Source organism: Xenopus laevis, chromosome 8S, assembly GCF_017654675.1.
Source record: "Xenopus laevis strain J_2021 chromosome 8S, Xenopus_laevis_v10.1, whole genome shotgun sequence".
Classification (NCBI taxonomy): Eukaryota; Metazoa; Chordata; class Amphibia; order Anura; family Pipidae; genus Xenopus; species Xenopus laevis.
Window position 1 is genome coordinate 3,744,329 of NC_054386.1, and position 13,405 is coordinate 3,757,733.

The window sequence follows — 13,405 nt, forward strand, 5'->3', positions numbered from 1 at the left end:
TGATTATTCTGCTATGAGACTCTTGGGTGCCCTGCCTTTAGTTTCACTCCCTTATTTCATTGTGTTCCTTAGGTCTCTGAGCTCTATTAGGCAAAGGAGTTGCACACGCACACCTGGCCTCTCCCAATAATTAAGTACGGTGCCTGGGGTATAGGAGGACGGCCCCTCCAACATTAATGAACATAAAATAACTCCAGCACACGTAGCATGCTCAAGGGATTGCTCCCGTGTTTAATGTCAATCCAACAATACAACGTTTCGGGGGCGTGCCTGACGAAGGGGCACGCCCCCGAAACGTTGTATTGTTGGATTGACATTAAACACGGGAGCAATCCCTTGAGCATGCTACGTGTGCTGGAGTTATTTTATGTTCGTCTCTGAGCTCTAACCATAATCTACCACTGATTGCCACCATGGAGCTCTTTCTCTAGAATATTAGACTCGTTTTTGGGGATTATTTGGTTGATTGAGCACCTGTTGTCTCAGAGGGAGACTCTGTTATCAATTCTATTTAGATCTAACGTATAACCACTATATCTTGTCTCTGGGCCTTGACACTGGTGGATTGACAAATAAGGGTAGGGACACACTGGACGATTTGTCGCCAACGTTTTTAAAAAGCAAATCGCGGCGACATATCGCTCGTTTTGTCTCTGAACAAAACCAAATGAAAGACGCCAGCTCCTGTGCCCACAGCGCGTTTGTGAATCGCCTGTAGCTCCAAAACGCACTGAGACCCTTTTCCGAGCGATTTATCAGAAATAACATGTACTTAGAAAAGCACTGAAATCTCCTAGACACGCACACACATACAGATAAGTAGCAGCAATTGTATTCAAATTACAATGCGAACGCAATGACGCAAGAACGCAAGCACGTAAAGACGCCAGGTTACAGCGGGAAGCACAAACCGTTTCCGGTTTGGGTGGAGCACGTACCGCACAGAGTAATGGGATACAAATCGCTCTGTGCCAATAGTCGCTGTGAATCGTCTGTTCAAAAAAGACGATCGTCTTGTCGCCGCGATTTACTTTTTTAAAACGTTGGCGACAAATCGTCCAGTGTGTCCTTACCCTAAGGGTCTGAAAATAGAGGACAACAAACTGAACTTGAGACTCTGAAGATACACATAAGGTGATCTGTGTTTGTGTGTTGTGGAGTCTCGTTGAACAGTTCCAAGGATACAGGTGCCTGTAGGTTGAGTTTTGTAGAGCAAATGAAAACATGATGAAAGGTAAATACAGCATAGTGATGGGCGAATTTGTCATAATTTGCGAAACGGCAAAAAAAACCGTAATTCCTTCACCAGCGACAATTTGATGCACATTAAAGTCAATGGGCGCCTTTAATTGTCGTTGGTGTCAGAATAGTCGGAATTGTTGCCAGCATCAAAAAATTTTGAAGCCGGCAAAACATATGCGCCTGACGAATCAGTTTGCCCATCACTAACAGCAAGTTTAAGAAATGATAAAGGGTAGAACTACTCAGAAGACTTGCAAGCGATTTTGGCGGATCCAACGCACTGCCCCACATGCAGGCGTCAAATCGGATGCAACCGAAATGTTGTCCACCATGCATGCGTCTGCATCCGATAGTCGTGTCATGTCAGATGAACAATGCGACAACATCCGACATTTGTATTTCTTACCTTATTTTCCGTTTCATCCGATTTGGCGCCTACGTTTGGCGCATTGCGTCGGATCCGCCGAAATCGCTTGCAAGTCATCCGTGTGGTTCTACCCAAAAAAACAAGGATTCTCAGTCTTCAACCACCTGCTGTAACAGGTTTTCTGATTTGTACAATAGTGAATTCAAAAACAAAATGTCAATCTGTGGGAAATGGATACTTCTTAAATAAAATTTATAATCATTGATGGGGGTTTCTTTTTCAAAATAGCCATTGCTAAATAAGTAGAAATCACGAATGAATAAGCTATGGAATGACAATTAAAGTCAACTATTATCTGTGCGTGCATCCCATTCTTATAGTCATTTATAATTTTAAGAGAGGGCTGTATTCAAACATGGAGAAGTCAAATCTGTAAATGTGTATTAGTTTTTCATATAATGTTCTGGGAAGGGATCTGAAATATTGCATTGTTATTAAGTCATTGGTCCTGGTTTCATTGGAGTAATGCTTAATATCGGGGTACACCAGGTCCTTTGGTGCTCTGATTGATCTCAGCACATAGGCAGCGTCTTCTTTGATGGTTTCAAACTTGCCCACAATGTCGTAGTGGATATTGCACGGGTCACATAGTTCCAACATGGGCTTCCAGTGACTGTCTCTATAATTTGGGTTTTCTGAGACAATGAAGCGCACAAACTCTTCGAAACTGATCCTTCCGGGTGAATTTACATTCCTCCTTACAACTTTCTTGATTAGATTAGAAAACGATCTACTGTAGAATGTTGTATCATCATGGAGGAACTTGTCTCTGTAAGCTGAAACCAGTCTCTCTAAAGGGTGTCGGGTGAACATCACCGTGGTGTAATTATTGAGGAGCTCCACTTGCTCAGCAGGGCGATACGAGCTCAGCTTCTTCAGATATGGAGATGTGTGGACCACACGAGGTGCAAGTTCATCTGCAGTCAGTTTGAGGCTGCTGTTTAAAAGCAAAATGATCCTCTTCCAGTTGGAACAGCCCACTTTTGGCACTTCACAGTAAATAAACTTATGGCTGTGCACCACATACAGCTGCTTTGCAATAGAAGGTTTTATTCGGTGTGAGTAGACTGTGAGATTGTTTTGACGACAGGTAACTCTCACATCATCTCTACGTTGGTTTTGAGTCATGACAGTCTGCTCAAAAACTGCAAAACATGTAAAATATTTGCATTATAAATTTGCCGATGCGAGAGCACCTAGAATTCCAACAAAACTTGCTCACTATTAAAAAAAAAAAAAACTAGACTGTGAAGGACTTCCTATAGCAATTGGGAGCATATACTTATACAATAAAATCTACTAAGACAATGGTTGGATGCACTGGCCCACCAGGATCAGGGCAGCCATCAGGGGGGACAGGGGGAGAGTTGTAGGGGGCCCCGAGGGTATGGGGGGCCCCGGCCATGCCACACTTACTTGATTAGCCGGGCCCCCCATCTTTCTGAGAGGTGCTGACTTCGGGAAGGCATGGACGTTTAAGGGGCCCTGGCCACCAATTTTCTTATAATGTGGGAGGGGGGGGCCCTGGCCACCAATTTTGGCCACCAATTTTTTTTTCTCATGTGGGGTCCTAGCCACCAATATTTTTTAATGGTGGGGCCCTGGTCACAAATTTTTTTTTATGGGGGGCCCTGACCACCAATATCTTTTTTATTAACATGTGGGAACCCTAGCCACCAATATTTTTTTTGTTTTTTTTACTGTGTGGTGGGCTGACCTGTAGGTGGGGCTTGCGGTGGGCACAGCCCAGGGGGCCCAGGAAATTTTGTCGTATGGGGCCCTGCGATTTCTGATGGCGGTCCTGACCAGGATACCAGGAAAACTCCCGGTGGGCCCAGGTGTCAGTGGTCCCTCCTGCTTCCAAACATTAAGCCTATTTCATGGCCATTCCCATTTCTATGAGAACAAAGATGCTAAATAGATGAAATAATAGATTATAGTATGTAAAGAACAGAGACTAGGAGAATAGAGGTTGAGTGAGGAGAGGAAGAATAATAATACTGAGAGTGGCCCCTGGTCTAAGGTTTTTTTCATGGGTCCCTGGTGTCCCAGTCCGATACTGGTCGGATGGCCACTAGTATTATCTACACATGTATAATTCTGCAGTCACACTAACTAAATAAATACCATCATGGCATCCTGTAACATATCAGGGCATTCCAATAGTATGATCTAATATTAGGACATTTTACTTTGGGACCATCTAACCAACAACATGACTAATAAGAAGGACTAATAAGGGCAGAGACACACGCTCAGATTCAGGGAGACTATTTGCCCAGCGAAAAATCTCCTCTTCTTTGGGGCGACTAATCCCCCCCACAGAATGTAAATCGCCGGCAGGATGGCAGCGTTTTGTTTTCTGAAGTCGCCCAAAGTTGGCTCACAAGGAAACTTCAGACGACTTTCGGAAAACAAAGCTCATCCCGCCTGCAATTTAGATTCTAGCCAACAGGAGGCAGTTCAGGGAGATTAGTTGCCCTGAAGAAGAGGCGATTTATTGCCGGGCGACTAAATCTCCCCGAATCTGAGTGTGTGTCACTGCCCTTAGAAGGCGGCTCAGATTGTTTATCTATAGTCCCATTATCCCCAATCAACGGTTTTCATTTAAAACGTAAGCACTTAAATAGGGTTCTGTAATACAAAGTACAAAGTTTGCTTTTGGTCACCTAACAGTAGGTAACATTTTCTGTTTACCTGTTTAAAATTAGCTATTTTTAGTGTACTTCGACTATTGGATAATTTTTGGGGCAAATACTTCAATTCGAATTCGATGGAATGTGGTAAAACTTTAATTCGAACGATTCGAATACAGCCTAATCACCCGAAGTTAAAAACTTTTTTAATAAATTTCAATTGGTCCTCTTATATTCAATTTTGGGTTGATGGGAGTTTAGAAAAAACTCCCTTTGCCTCGAAATTCGACCCTTGATAAATCTGCCCCTTAGTACTGTAGTATATATTTGCATTTACTCAAAGTCACTGACAATATTCCACCCACCTTTGAGATGAAACAGAAATCCAGAAATTCCGCAGACGAGGACAAGAAGAATAAAAATCTTGGGTTTGAGCTTGTGCATTGCTTGGGATTTCCACTGGTTAATGACAGAGCAAAGGATTGAAAGTCAAATTGCAGCTTCTGTGCAGAGAAAATATGTGAATGTTTAACTCTGAAACAGACTCTTCATAGACAATTGAGTTAAATGAATTCCTAAATCACTTGAGTAGATATCTGCAGCTGTCAACCTTTAGCTTTTTCTCATCCAGGTAAAAATCAATATTTATCTATAACATCTGAATCCAAGTGCATCTTGAATATATTCATTGCTAAAAGAGAACTAATACTATCCAGTTGGGGTGAGGTTATTTGTCACCATTACTTAACACACTGAAATTTTTGTTTGCTGGTGCAGAAATGTCAGCCATGACAGTCATAATGCACAATTCATATTTTTGGGGCAGTAGATAACACATATTTTATATATATATATATAGGAAACTGGCAGGTATTGTGATTCATAAAAGCTGATAATTTAAGAAGAGTCAAAATATTTCCAAAGGGATATATACATTATATTTATGGGATGATTCACTTTCAATTAATTGCTAACTGCTAAAGGTTTGAGCACCGACCTTGCGCTAGTAAAGAAACCCAAAATATAACATGCAGAATTTTTAGCCTGCTTACAGTTCTTCAAAGATTGAGAAACTATTGTATCATTTATTCAGAAGAAGCATATCGGGTTATCAAATGGTCTGACATCTAGGGGCCGATTCACTAATATTGAAGTCGAAGGATTTAGCGCAGATAGTACGATCGAAGGATTATTCCTTCGATCGAACGTTTAAATCCTTCGAATCGAACGATTCGAAGGATTTAAATCCAACGATCGAAGGAATATCCTTCTATCAAAAAAAGTTAGCCAAGCCATATGCTAACATTGACTTCGGTAGCTTTTAGATGGCAAACTAGGGGGTCGAAGTTTTTTTTAAAGAGACAGTACTTCGACTATCGAATGGTCGAATAGTCGAACGATTTCTAGTTCGAATCCTTCGATTCGAAGTCGTAGTCGAAGGTCGAAGTAGCCCATTCGATGGTCGAAGTAGCCCAAAAAAACCTTCGAAATTCGAAGTTTTTTTACTTCGAATCCTTCACTCGAATAAGTGAATCGGCCCCTTACTGTATATTTGATTCCAAAGTCAGGAACCCTTAACTTTGCCAACAATTTGAAAACAACTTTGAAAACAATGAACAGAAATAATTGTTAGTCAAAGCTCTACCATATTGCCAAGGGCCCTTTTTTCAGTTACACTGAGTCAGCTATTGAAACCAGATTCCGTTAATAATGAAAGCTTCGTTCATCAAACAGGTCCCTACAGCCCTCAAAATACAGCAGAAAATGAATTTTCCTTACATTTCCCACCCACACTGCCCCTATTCAAAGCACAATGACACGGCATAGGATACACAGACATACACAGAGGCAAAGAGATACTTACAGTAAGTACCTACCTCACAATGTAGACCATACAGTGCTATGTCCTTTATGCCTCATATACATGACATATACATGATATCAGATATGTGTGTCCTGGTGTTTATAAAATTCTTTAATAATGGCCAATCCTCCTCACTTGTTTTGGAGTTTATGTTTCCAGTTATAGCTCACCTGCATCATTACTACTCAATAAATAACTCCACACCCAGAGTAATTACATTACATTAAGAGTCATTATACATTGCAGCAGATCTTGAGCCTGAAACCCGACATTCACTTTATTTCATTAGAATAGTTTGTTAATTCATGCTTTACTACCATGATAATTTTAGCTCCTCAAGGGCTGTCCTTCAGATCATAAATTGGAGCATTATCTTCTCTGCTAAAACACAGAACAGAAATGGTTGTCATTTAAAATTATATTAAATCGTTACCGTACTCAATGTATTCTTTTAAGAAGTAAATGTAGAACCACCCTATGTGACTTAATATAATAGTAAAGTAGTGAATAGTTAATAGGAAAACTACAAGTCTGTGGGGACAGAAGCTACATTTAATGAATATAAATAATATAATCAATATTGAAAAAGAGCAACCAGGAAGGCAAAGATAGAAAATGAGGAGTGCATTGATGCAGAGGCTAAGTCTAACCCAAAAATGTTTTTTAAGTATATTAATGATAAAAAGATGCGGGATGAGAGTGTTGCCCCTTTAAATTAAAAGTTACCAGTATGGTTGTAACAGATACTGAAAATGCACATATGCTAAATCAGTTCTTTTCTTCACTGTATACAATAGAGGAGTCCGAGTTCCAAGACCCACCTCATAGCTGCACTGATGGCACACCTCAACCAGTTAGTTACTGACTAAGGATGTGGTTTGCAAAGGTTTACAAAAAATGAATGTGAACAAGGCACCAGGGCCAGATGGAATACACACTCGGGTACTAAGATAGCTTAGTTCAATTTTAGACAGGCTTTTATTTCTGATTTTCTCTCTTTCATCTAGGATGGAGCTGAAGGAAAGCTGCTGCACATGTTCGTAGTAAGCCTAACATTAATCTACACAGAACCCAGTGCTTCAATGAAAACATAATAAATGTATTTTCCAGCAAATTATACAGTGGCTGTAGGGACTGGGTCAAAGCAGGTTACAGTAAATATATATGTACTGTGCACTTTTAAACGGTAGATATCAAAATGATGGAAGCCCTTCTATTATATTGTTTTTGAATATTGGATTTACGCTGTCTGCCTTCCTCTAGATCAATTTGAATTATGTTTTGAAAACGTCAAACCTGACGTATGACTTGTTCTCGGTTTACAGGCTAATAGGCCAATGTTGCAAAACAGTTGAATGGCAGGTTGTAATAACCAATTATTCACTGAAATTATAATTAGTGCATTAGGGTGTGGCATTTGATCAAATACACAAATTTATTGTGAATTAGGCAGGGTGGAAATTGATTAAAAAAAATTAGGCATTGCTTTTTTTCACTTTTCATCTGGTCCATTGGATGAGCAGCCAGAGATGAAGGTCCAAAAAAAGTATAGGGGGCCTATTTATTAATTGTCAAATATCAATTTTTTTAGAAATTAAATTTTTTTCTTTAATCAGACTTTTAGGGTTTTTGGATTTTATCTTGCATGTAATTGCCCAAAAAAAACCTAATTCTTAGAGGTTTTAAAGGTGCTGGTGACCCCTAACTTGGGTCAAGGTGAAATCCAATGAAGTGCTGGCTCCATCTCAAAGCTCAGAGTCAGGCACAATGCACTGTGATGGCTGCCTCCACACAATACTACAGCTAAAAAATATACATTTGTTGGTTCAAGAATAAAAGTTTAAATGGAAGCGTAAATTATTTGCAATGAAAACCATAAAATCATGACAGAATTTCTTGAAATGATGAGAAATGCGAGGCTATGCACTTGGGCAGAAATAATATCAATGTGAGTTATACACTAAATAGTAGTTTGCTCACTGTGCTGGGTTATCCTTAACTAAGAAGGATCTGGGGATTTTTGTAGATAACATTGTGTAAATCTAGGTAGTGGCAAATAAAGTAATTTAAAGTAATGCTACAAAATAGCATTAAAGGTCCCTAGTAAGGCCTCACCTAGAGTATGCAGTGCCGTTTTGGTCTCCAGTCCTTAAGGATGATTCTAATGAGCTGGAGAAAGTGCACAGATGTGCAACTAAACTGATTGGTGGGATGGAACATTTGAAATTTTGAGGAAAAACTGTCAAGGATGGGATTGCAAGAGGATATTATAACTCTTTGCAAGTACTTTAGAGAACATTATAGCCAGATAGTGGGTGATCTTTAACTTGAAGCATCATGAGTGGTTCTTCACAGTGAGGGCAGTGAGGTTGGGGAATGCACTGCCGGGTGATGTTGTGATGCTGATTCTGTTAATGACTTGGATGATTTCTTGGACAAGCATATAAGTGAATGTAAAATTGACGACGGGGCTATTCCAAGGACTTTTGCAATGTACATTCATTATTTATTCTGTTTTTATTGCGAGATATTAAGGGATACATGTACTGTTAATATGAATGAATTTTGTTACAACAGCGCCACCTGCTGGTCAGTTTCCCACCAGTCTGACCACCAAGTAGTCAAGGAAGTTGTCTGCTCTGATGTTCTTATGCTTATTTCTTAGGGAACAAAAATAAGAAACCTTTCTCAAATCTTTCCTAAGCAGAAGAACATCAGAGCAGTCTCTTTCTTTCCCCTGACAACTTCCTTGACTACTTGCTGGTCAGACTGGTGGGAAACTGACCAGCAGGTGGCGCTGTTGGAACAAAATTCATTTATATTAACAGTACAGGTATCCCTTAATATCTTGGAATTTAAAAATGATAAATAATGAATGTACATTGCAAATGTGCTTAGAATAGCCCCCTCATCAATTTAACATTCACTTATTTTAAGCGTTTACTTATCCTGTGCCTCAGATACCTCCTGCCCCCTGCGTGTGCTCGCCCCTACGTTTTCTGGCTCTGCAAAGCAGCCAGTGCAGGAGCAGGTCTGGGCCAGTGGGGCCCAAAAGAGTTGGGGCCCATCGGATTTTTTCAACAGTCCGACCCTGTATACAGTTGTGTTCAGAATAATAGCAGTTTTACTTCACTAAGCTGATAAATCCCTATCAATAAAATACCTAGGGAAGTGAACATTACTAAAAGTAAACATATTGAATTGTAGGACTGAGGTGACAATACAGATGTCAGATTAAAGGAGAACTAAAGCTTAACTAAAAAAGTAGGATAGAAATTTTGTTTATTATGTGTTGGGCTTCTGTACAGCCCAAGGCAACCACAGCCCTTTAGCAGTTAAGATCTGTATCTCCAAAGATGCCACAGTAGCTCCCCATCTTCTTTTCTGCTGATTCACTGATTCACATGCTCTGTGCTGCTGTCACTTACTGAGCTTAGGGAGCCACTCACAATATACAGTACACATAGAATAGAAATGTCACAATATAAGGCTGATTAGTAATTCATACACATAATTACTACATGGCAGCACAGAAACCAGTGCAATTAGCATCAGAATTGAATAATCAGCAAACCTGTAGCATCAGCTTATATTACAGCCAGGGAAGGTCATTTTCTGCTGGATAATTAGTGACGAGCCCTAAGCTTAGCTTCTCAACAGCCAATCAGAGCCCACTGAGCATGTGAGTGTCACAGACACTTTCCAAGATGGTGACCCCCTGTGACAAGTTTGAAGTCCTGGATCATTGCTGCTATTGACAAGCTCAAACTTTAGCCTCGTGCAATAAGTTCACTATATAAATATGACATTTTTAGACACTCGTTTTTAGGGTTTAGTTCTCCTTTAAGGCTACCACATTTTCATAGTAAAATCCATTAGCTTCATAAGTCACAGCCACTTTTTGCTTCTCTCCTATTAACTGTGCCTTTTTCACATTTTTTCACCCTTGTAGTGACTGTGGTTTAATGCAATTTTGTCCATAATACAACTAAGCAGTATTTTCAAGCTTTCATAGCAGCAGTCCACTAAAAATGCCTCTGTAAACAAACTGCTTATCATCTGAAAACCTACCAGGCTGCAGTCGCAGATAAAGACATTTGTTTATACAGAGGGCTTCTAAGTGGTGATTTGTTTCAGTTTTGCTCATATGAACAGGAAGTAGAATGGGCCTGTCCTTTCAGTTGCGATTAGCAAAGTAATTATTAAAACCCACAGCTTTGAAATAAGACATTTATTTATAGATCAGATGTTGCCAATGTTCTTATGACTCAAGTTTGTGGATTTTTTTTCCTTCCAAACACTGTAGGCAAAATATTATTATCATGCTTAATAATAATAATAATAATGCTATCAATAATGATAACAATAATAATAATATATTTTTCTATAAACATGCTGACAAAAAGTATTGTCTCTATGTCCAAATGATCTACAGCAGGACGGTATAAAACTTCATTTAATTAAGAATCAAAGCACAGCAAGTACCAATTACATAGGATTGAGGAGGTTATTCATGGGAAACACCTTTTCACAATTGACTACAAACACTTTATTGTTTTTATTTATTGAGTTTTAAAAGCCACAGTTCCAGGAGGGGGAAAAAAAAAGCACATAACCATGTTGCCACCAGTGTTTAGACAGGCAGTTATACTGATTATTATACTGATTATTATACTGATTATTATACTGATTATAACTGGGATATGTGAAAAGTATATTTCTGGTGGTTCACACACGGTGGTTTTTCCTGCGTTGCTCTGCGTTTTCTTCCGTTCAGTCGCAGGGGAGCGCAGGAGTAGACGCAGTCATTTATTGTGAAGGGGGCTGTACTTACACAGATTCATGTATGCGCCGAACGCAGCCTGCGGCTGAACGGAAGAAAGCGCAATGCAGGGGAGCGCAGGAAAAACCGCCCGTGTTTAAGAGCCCTTAAGGTATTTTAGTATGTTATACAGGGCCGGATTTAGATAGCGGACGCCCATAGGCCCACTGCCATTTGTCGCCCCTGTCCCCTCCCCTTTATTCGTGCAAATTTTCATGGAGATTGTATCTCCTGTGCATCCCCAATGTTTTTGAACCAATGTGGGTGTGGTTGGGCAGCATGCCGCCCCCCTTAAATCCTGCCGCCCTAGGCCCGGGCCTAGGTGGCCTTCCCACAAATCCGGGCCTGATGTTATAGAATGGAGAATACTAAGCAACTTTTAAATCGGTCTTCATTATTTATTTTTATAGTTTTATAGTTATTTGCCTTTTTCTTATGACTCTTGCAGCTTTGAAATGGCCGTCGCTGACCCCTTCTAAAAGCAAATGCTTCTGTAAGGGTTTAAGCACACGGGCAGATTCTGGGAGATTTAGTCGCCTGGCTACTAATCACCTCTTCTGCGGGGCGACAATCTCCCCGAACTGTCTTCCCCGTGCCTGCCGCCTGCTATAATGACAAAACACCAGCGCCAATACACTCGCGGCACTTCGATTTCCGAAGTCGCCTCACGAGGAACTTCAGACGACTTTGGAAATTGAAGTGCCGCGATTGCATTGGTGCTGGCATTTTGTCATTATAGCAGGCGGCAGGCACAGGGAAGGCAGTTCAGGGAGACTGTCGCCCCGCAGAAGAGGTGATTAGTCGCCAGGCGACTAAAACTCCCCGAATCTGCCCTTGTGATAGCTCCCTAAGGCTACAAATTATTGTTATTGCTACTTTTTATTCCTCATCTTTCTATTCAGCTCCTCTCCTATTCATATTCCTGTTTCTTATTCAAACCAATGCATGGTTGCTCGGGGAATTTGCACCCTAGCAACCAGATTGCTTAAAATGCAAATTGGAGAGTTGCTGAATAAAAAGCTAAATAACTCAAAAACCTGAAATAATCAACAATGAAAACCAATTGCAAAGTGTCTCAGAATTTCCCTCTCTACGTCTTACTAAAAGTTATCTCAAAAGTGAACAAACCTTTTAAAAGCCATTGTGAATAATGGACAGCTGGGCCAATCTGTTAGAGATTATGGAAAGATTGAGCGCCCAGAGTTCATAATCAGGCATTAAAAGTTAATAAATTGCAATTTTTGCTATTGATAGTCCTAGATACAAATGTAATCATTATCAACTCTTTATAGCTCAAACAGCAGCGATGGATTGTGCTAAAGGTTTTCTATACCATCCAGTGCACCAATCACTGCTCTTTGTACCATATATTAGAGGTTCCCATCATTCCCCAATGGCATAGTGTGCCTCAGTCAGGCCCGCCCCCCAAAAAAAGTTAGGGTCCTAAACTGTAATCAGCTCCTCCTGCCACATTCACACTTAGGGGCAGATTTATCAAAGATTAGAACTCAACACAGAAAAACTCACTCACTTTCTATTCATTCCTATGGAATTCACCATTTATTAAATATGCTTTTAAAAATCCCATTGATTCGAAGGTAAGTGAGTTGTATTGTGGCGACTTCTAAATCTGCCCCTAACTGTCCCACCCCTCCTACTAATGTCACTGTCCTGTTCCAGGAATGCACCAGGTACTAAATGTGATGATGGAGGTACCAATGGACTTTTCAACGTCTTATATATTTTATTTATAGAATGATATTTGTCATCTCATGTGATTGCACCAAAATTAAATGGCTAAAATTGAACCCCACTCCAGTTTGGTGGCATGGACCAACTGTAATATTTCAAATACCTTACAGGTTGGATCATGCATCAATCCAACAGATCAGTTTGTTTTGCATATTCTTTTACATCTCCAGTGTGTTCCAGAACCAAAACATTCAATAATTCACCCAATTTCTTGTTGGAAACAATTGATTTAGAATATTTCTGCTTGATCATTACTGCTATAAAATTACACTGAACTTTAGAAGCTACTGTGAGTTCCTTAAAGGAGAAGGAAGGGCTAAAAGTAAGTAAGCTTTATCAGAAAGGTCTATATAAATACATCAGTAAACCCTCAAAGTAATGCTGCTCTGAGTCCTCTGTCAAAAGAAACAGCACATTTCTTTCCTTCTATTGTGTACTCATGGGCTTCTGTATCAGACTAACTGTTTTCAGCTTAAACCTCCAGGGCTTGGGCTTGAGCATGCTCAGTTTGTTCCTCTCTCCCTTCCTGCTGTAATCTGAGCCCAGAGCTATGAGTGAGCAGGGAGAGACTCAGGCAGGAAGTGATGTCACACCAAACTAATATGGCAGCTGCTATCCTAAACAAACAGAAAGCTTCTATAGCTGTTTACTCAGGTATGGTA

General features: G+C 40.2%; 1 protein-coding gene across 1 annotated transcript; it reads right to left on the reverse strand.

The window, feature by feature from the left end:
• Nucleotides 1-1,723: 1,723 nt before the first annotated feature.
• chst9l.1.S (carbohydrate sulfotransferase 9-like gene 1 S homeolog) lies at nt 1,724-5,503 on the reverse strand. The gene is made up of 2 exons (XM_018233819.2): nt 4,671-5,503; nt 1,724-2,814 (listed from the first exon to the last, which is right to left on the reverse strand). The coding sequence occupies exons 1-2, from the start codon at nt 4,747-4,749 to the stop codon at nt 1,994-1,996; spliced, it is 900 nt and encodes a 299-aa protein (XP_018089308.1). The 5' UTR covers nt 4,750-5,503; the 3' UTR covers nt 1,724-1,993.
• Nucleotides 5,504-13,405: the final 7,902 nt, after the last annotated feature.

Excerpts from the sequence above, each read along its gene's own strand:
- chst9l.1.S (XM_018233819.2), bottom strand. The coding sequence starts at position 4,749 with ATGCACAAGCTCAAACCCAAGATTTTTATTCTTCTTGTCCTCGTCTGC. Across the intron at positions 2,815-4,670 it reads ATTTCTGTTTCATCTCAAAG|TTTTTGAGCAGACTGTCATG; the intron begins GTGGGTGGAATA and ends CATGTTTTGCAG.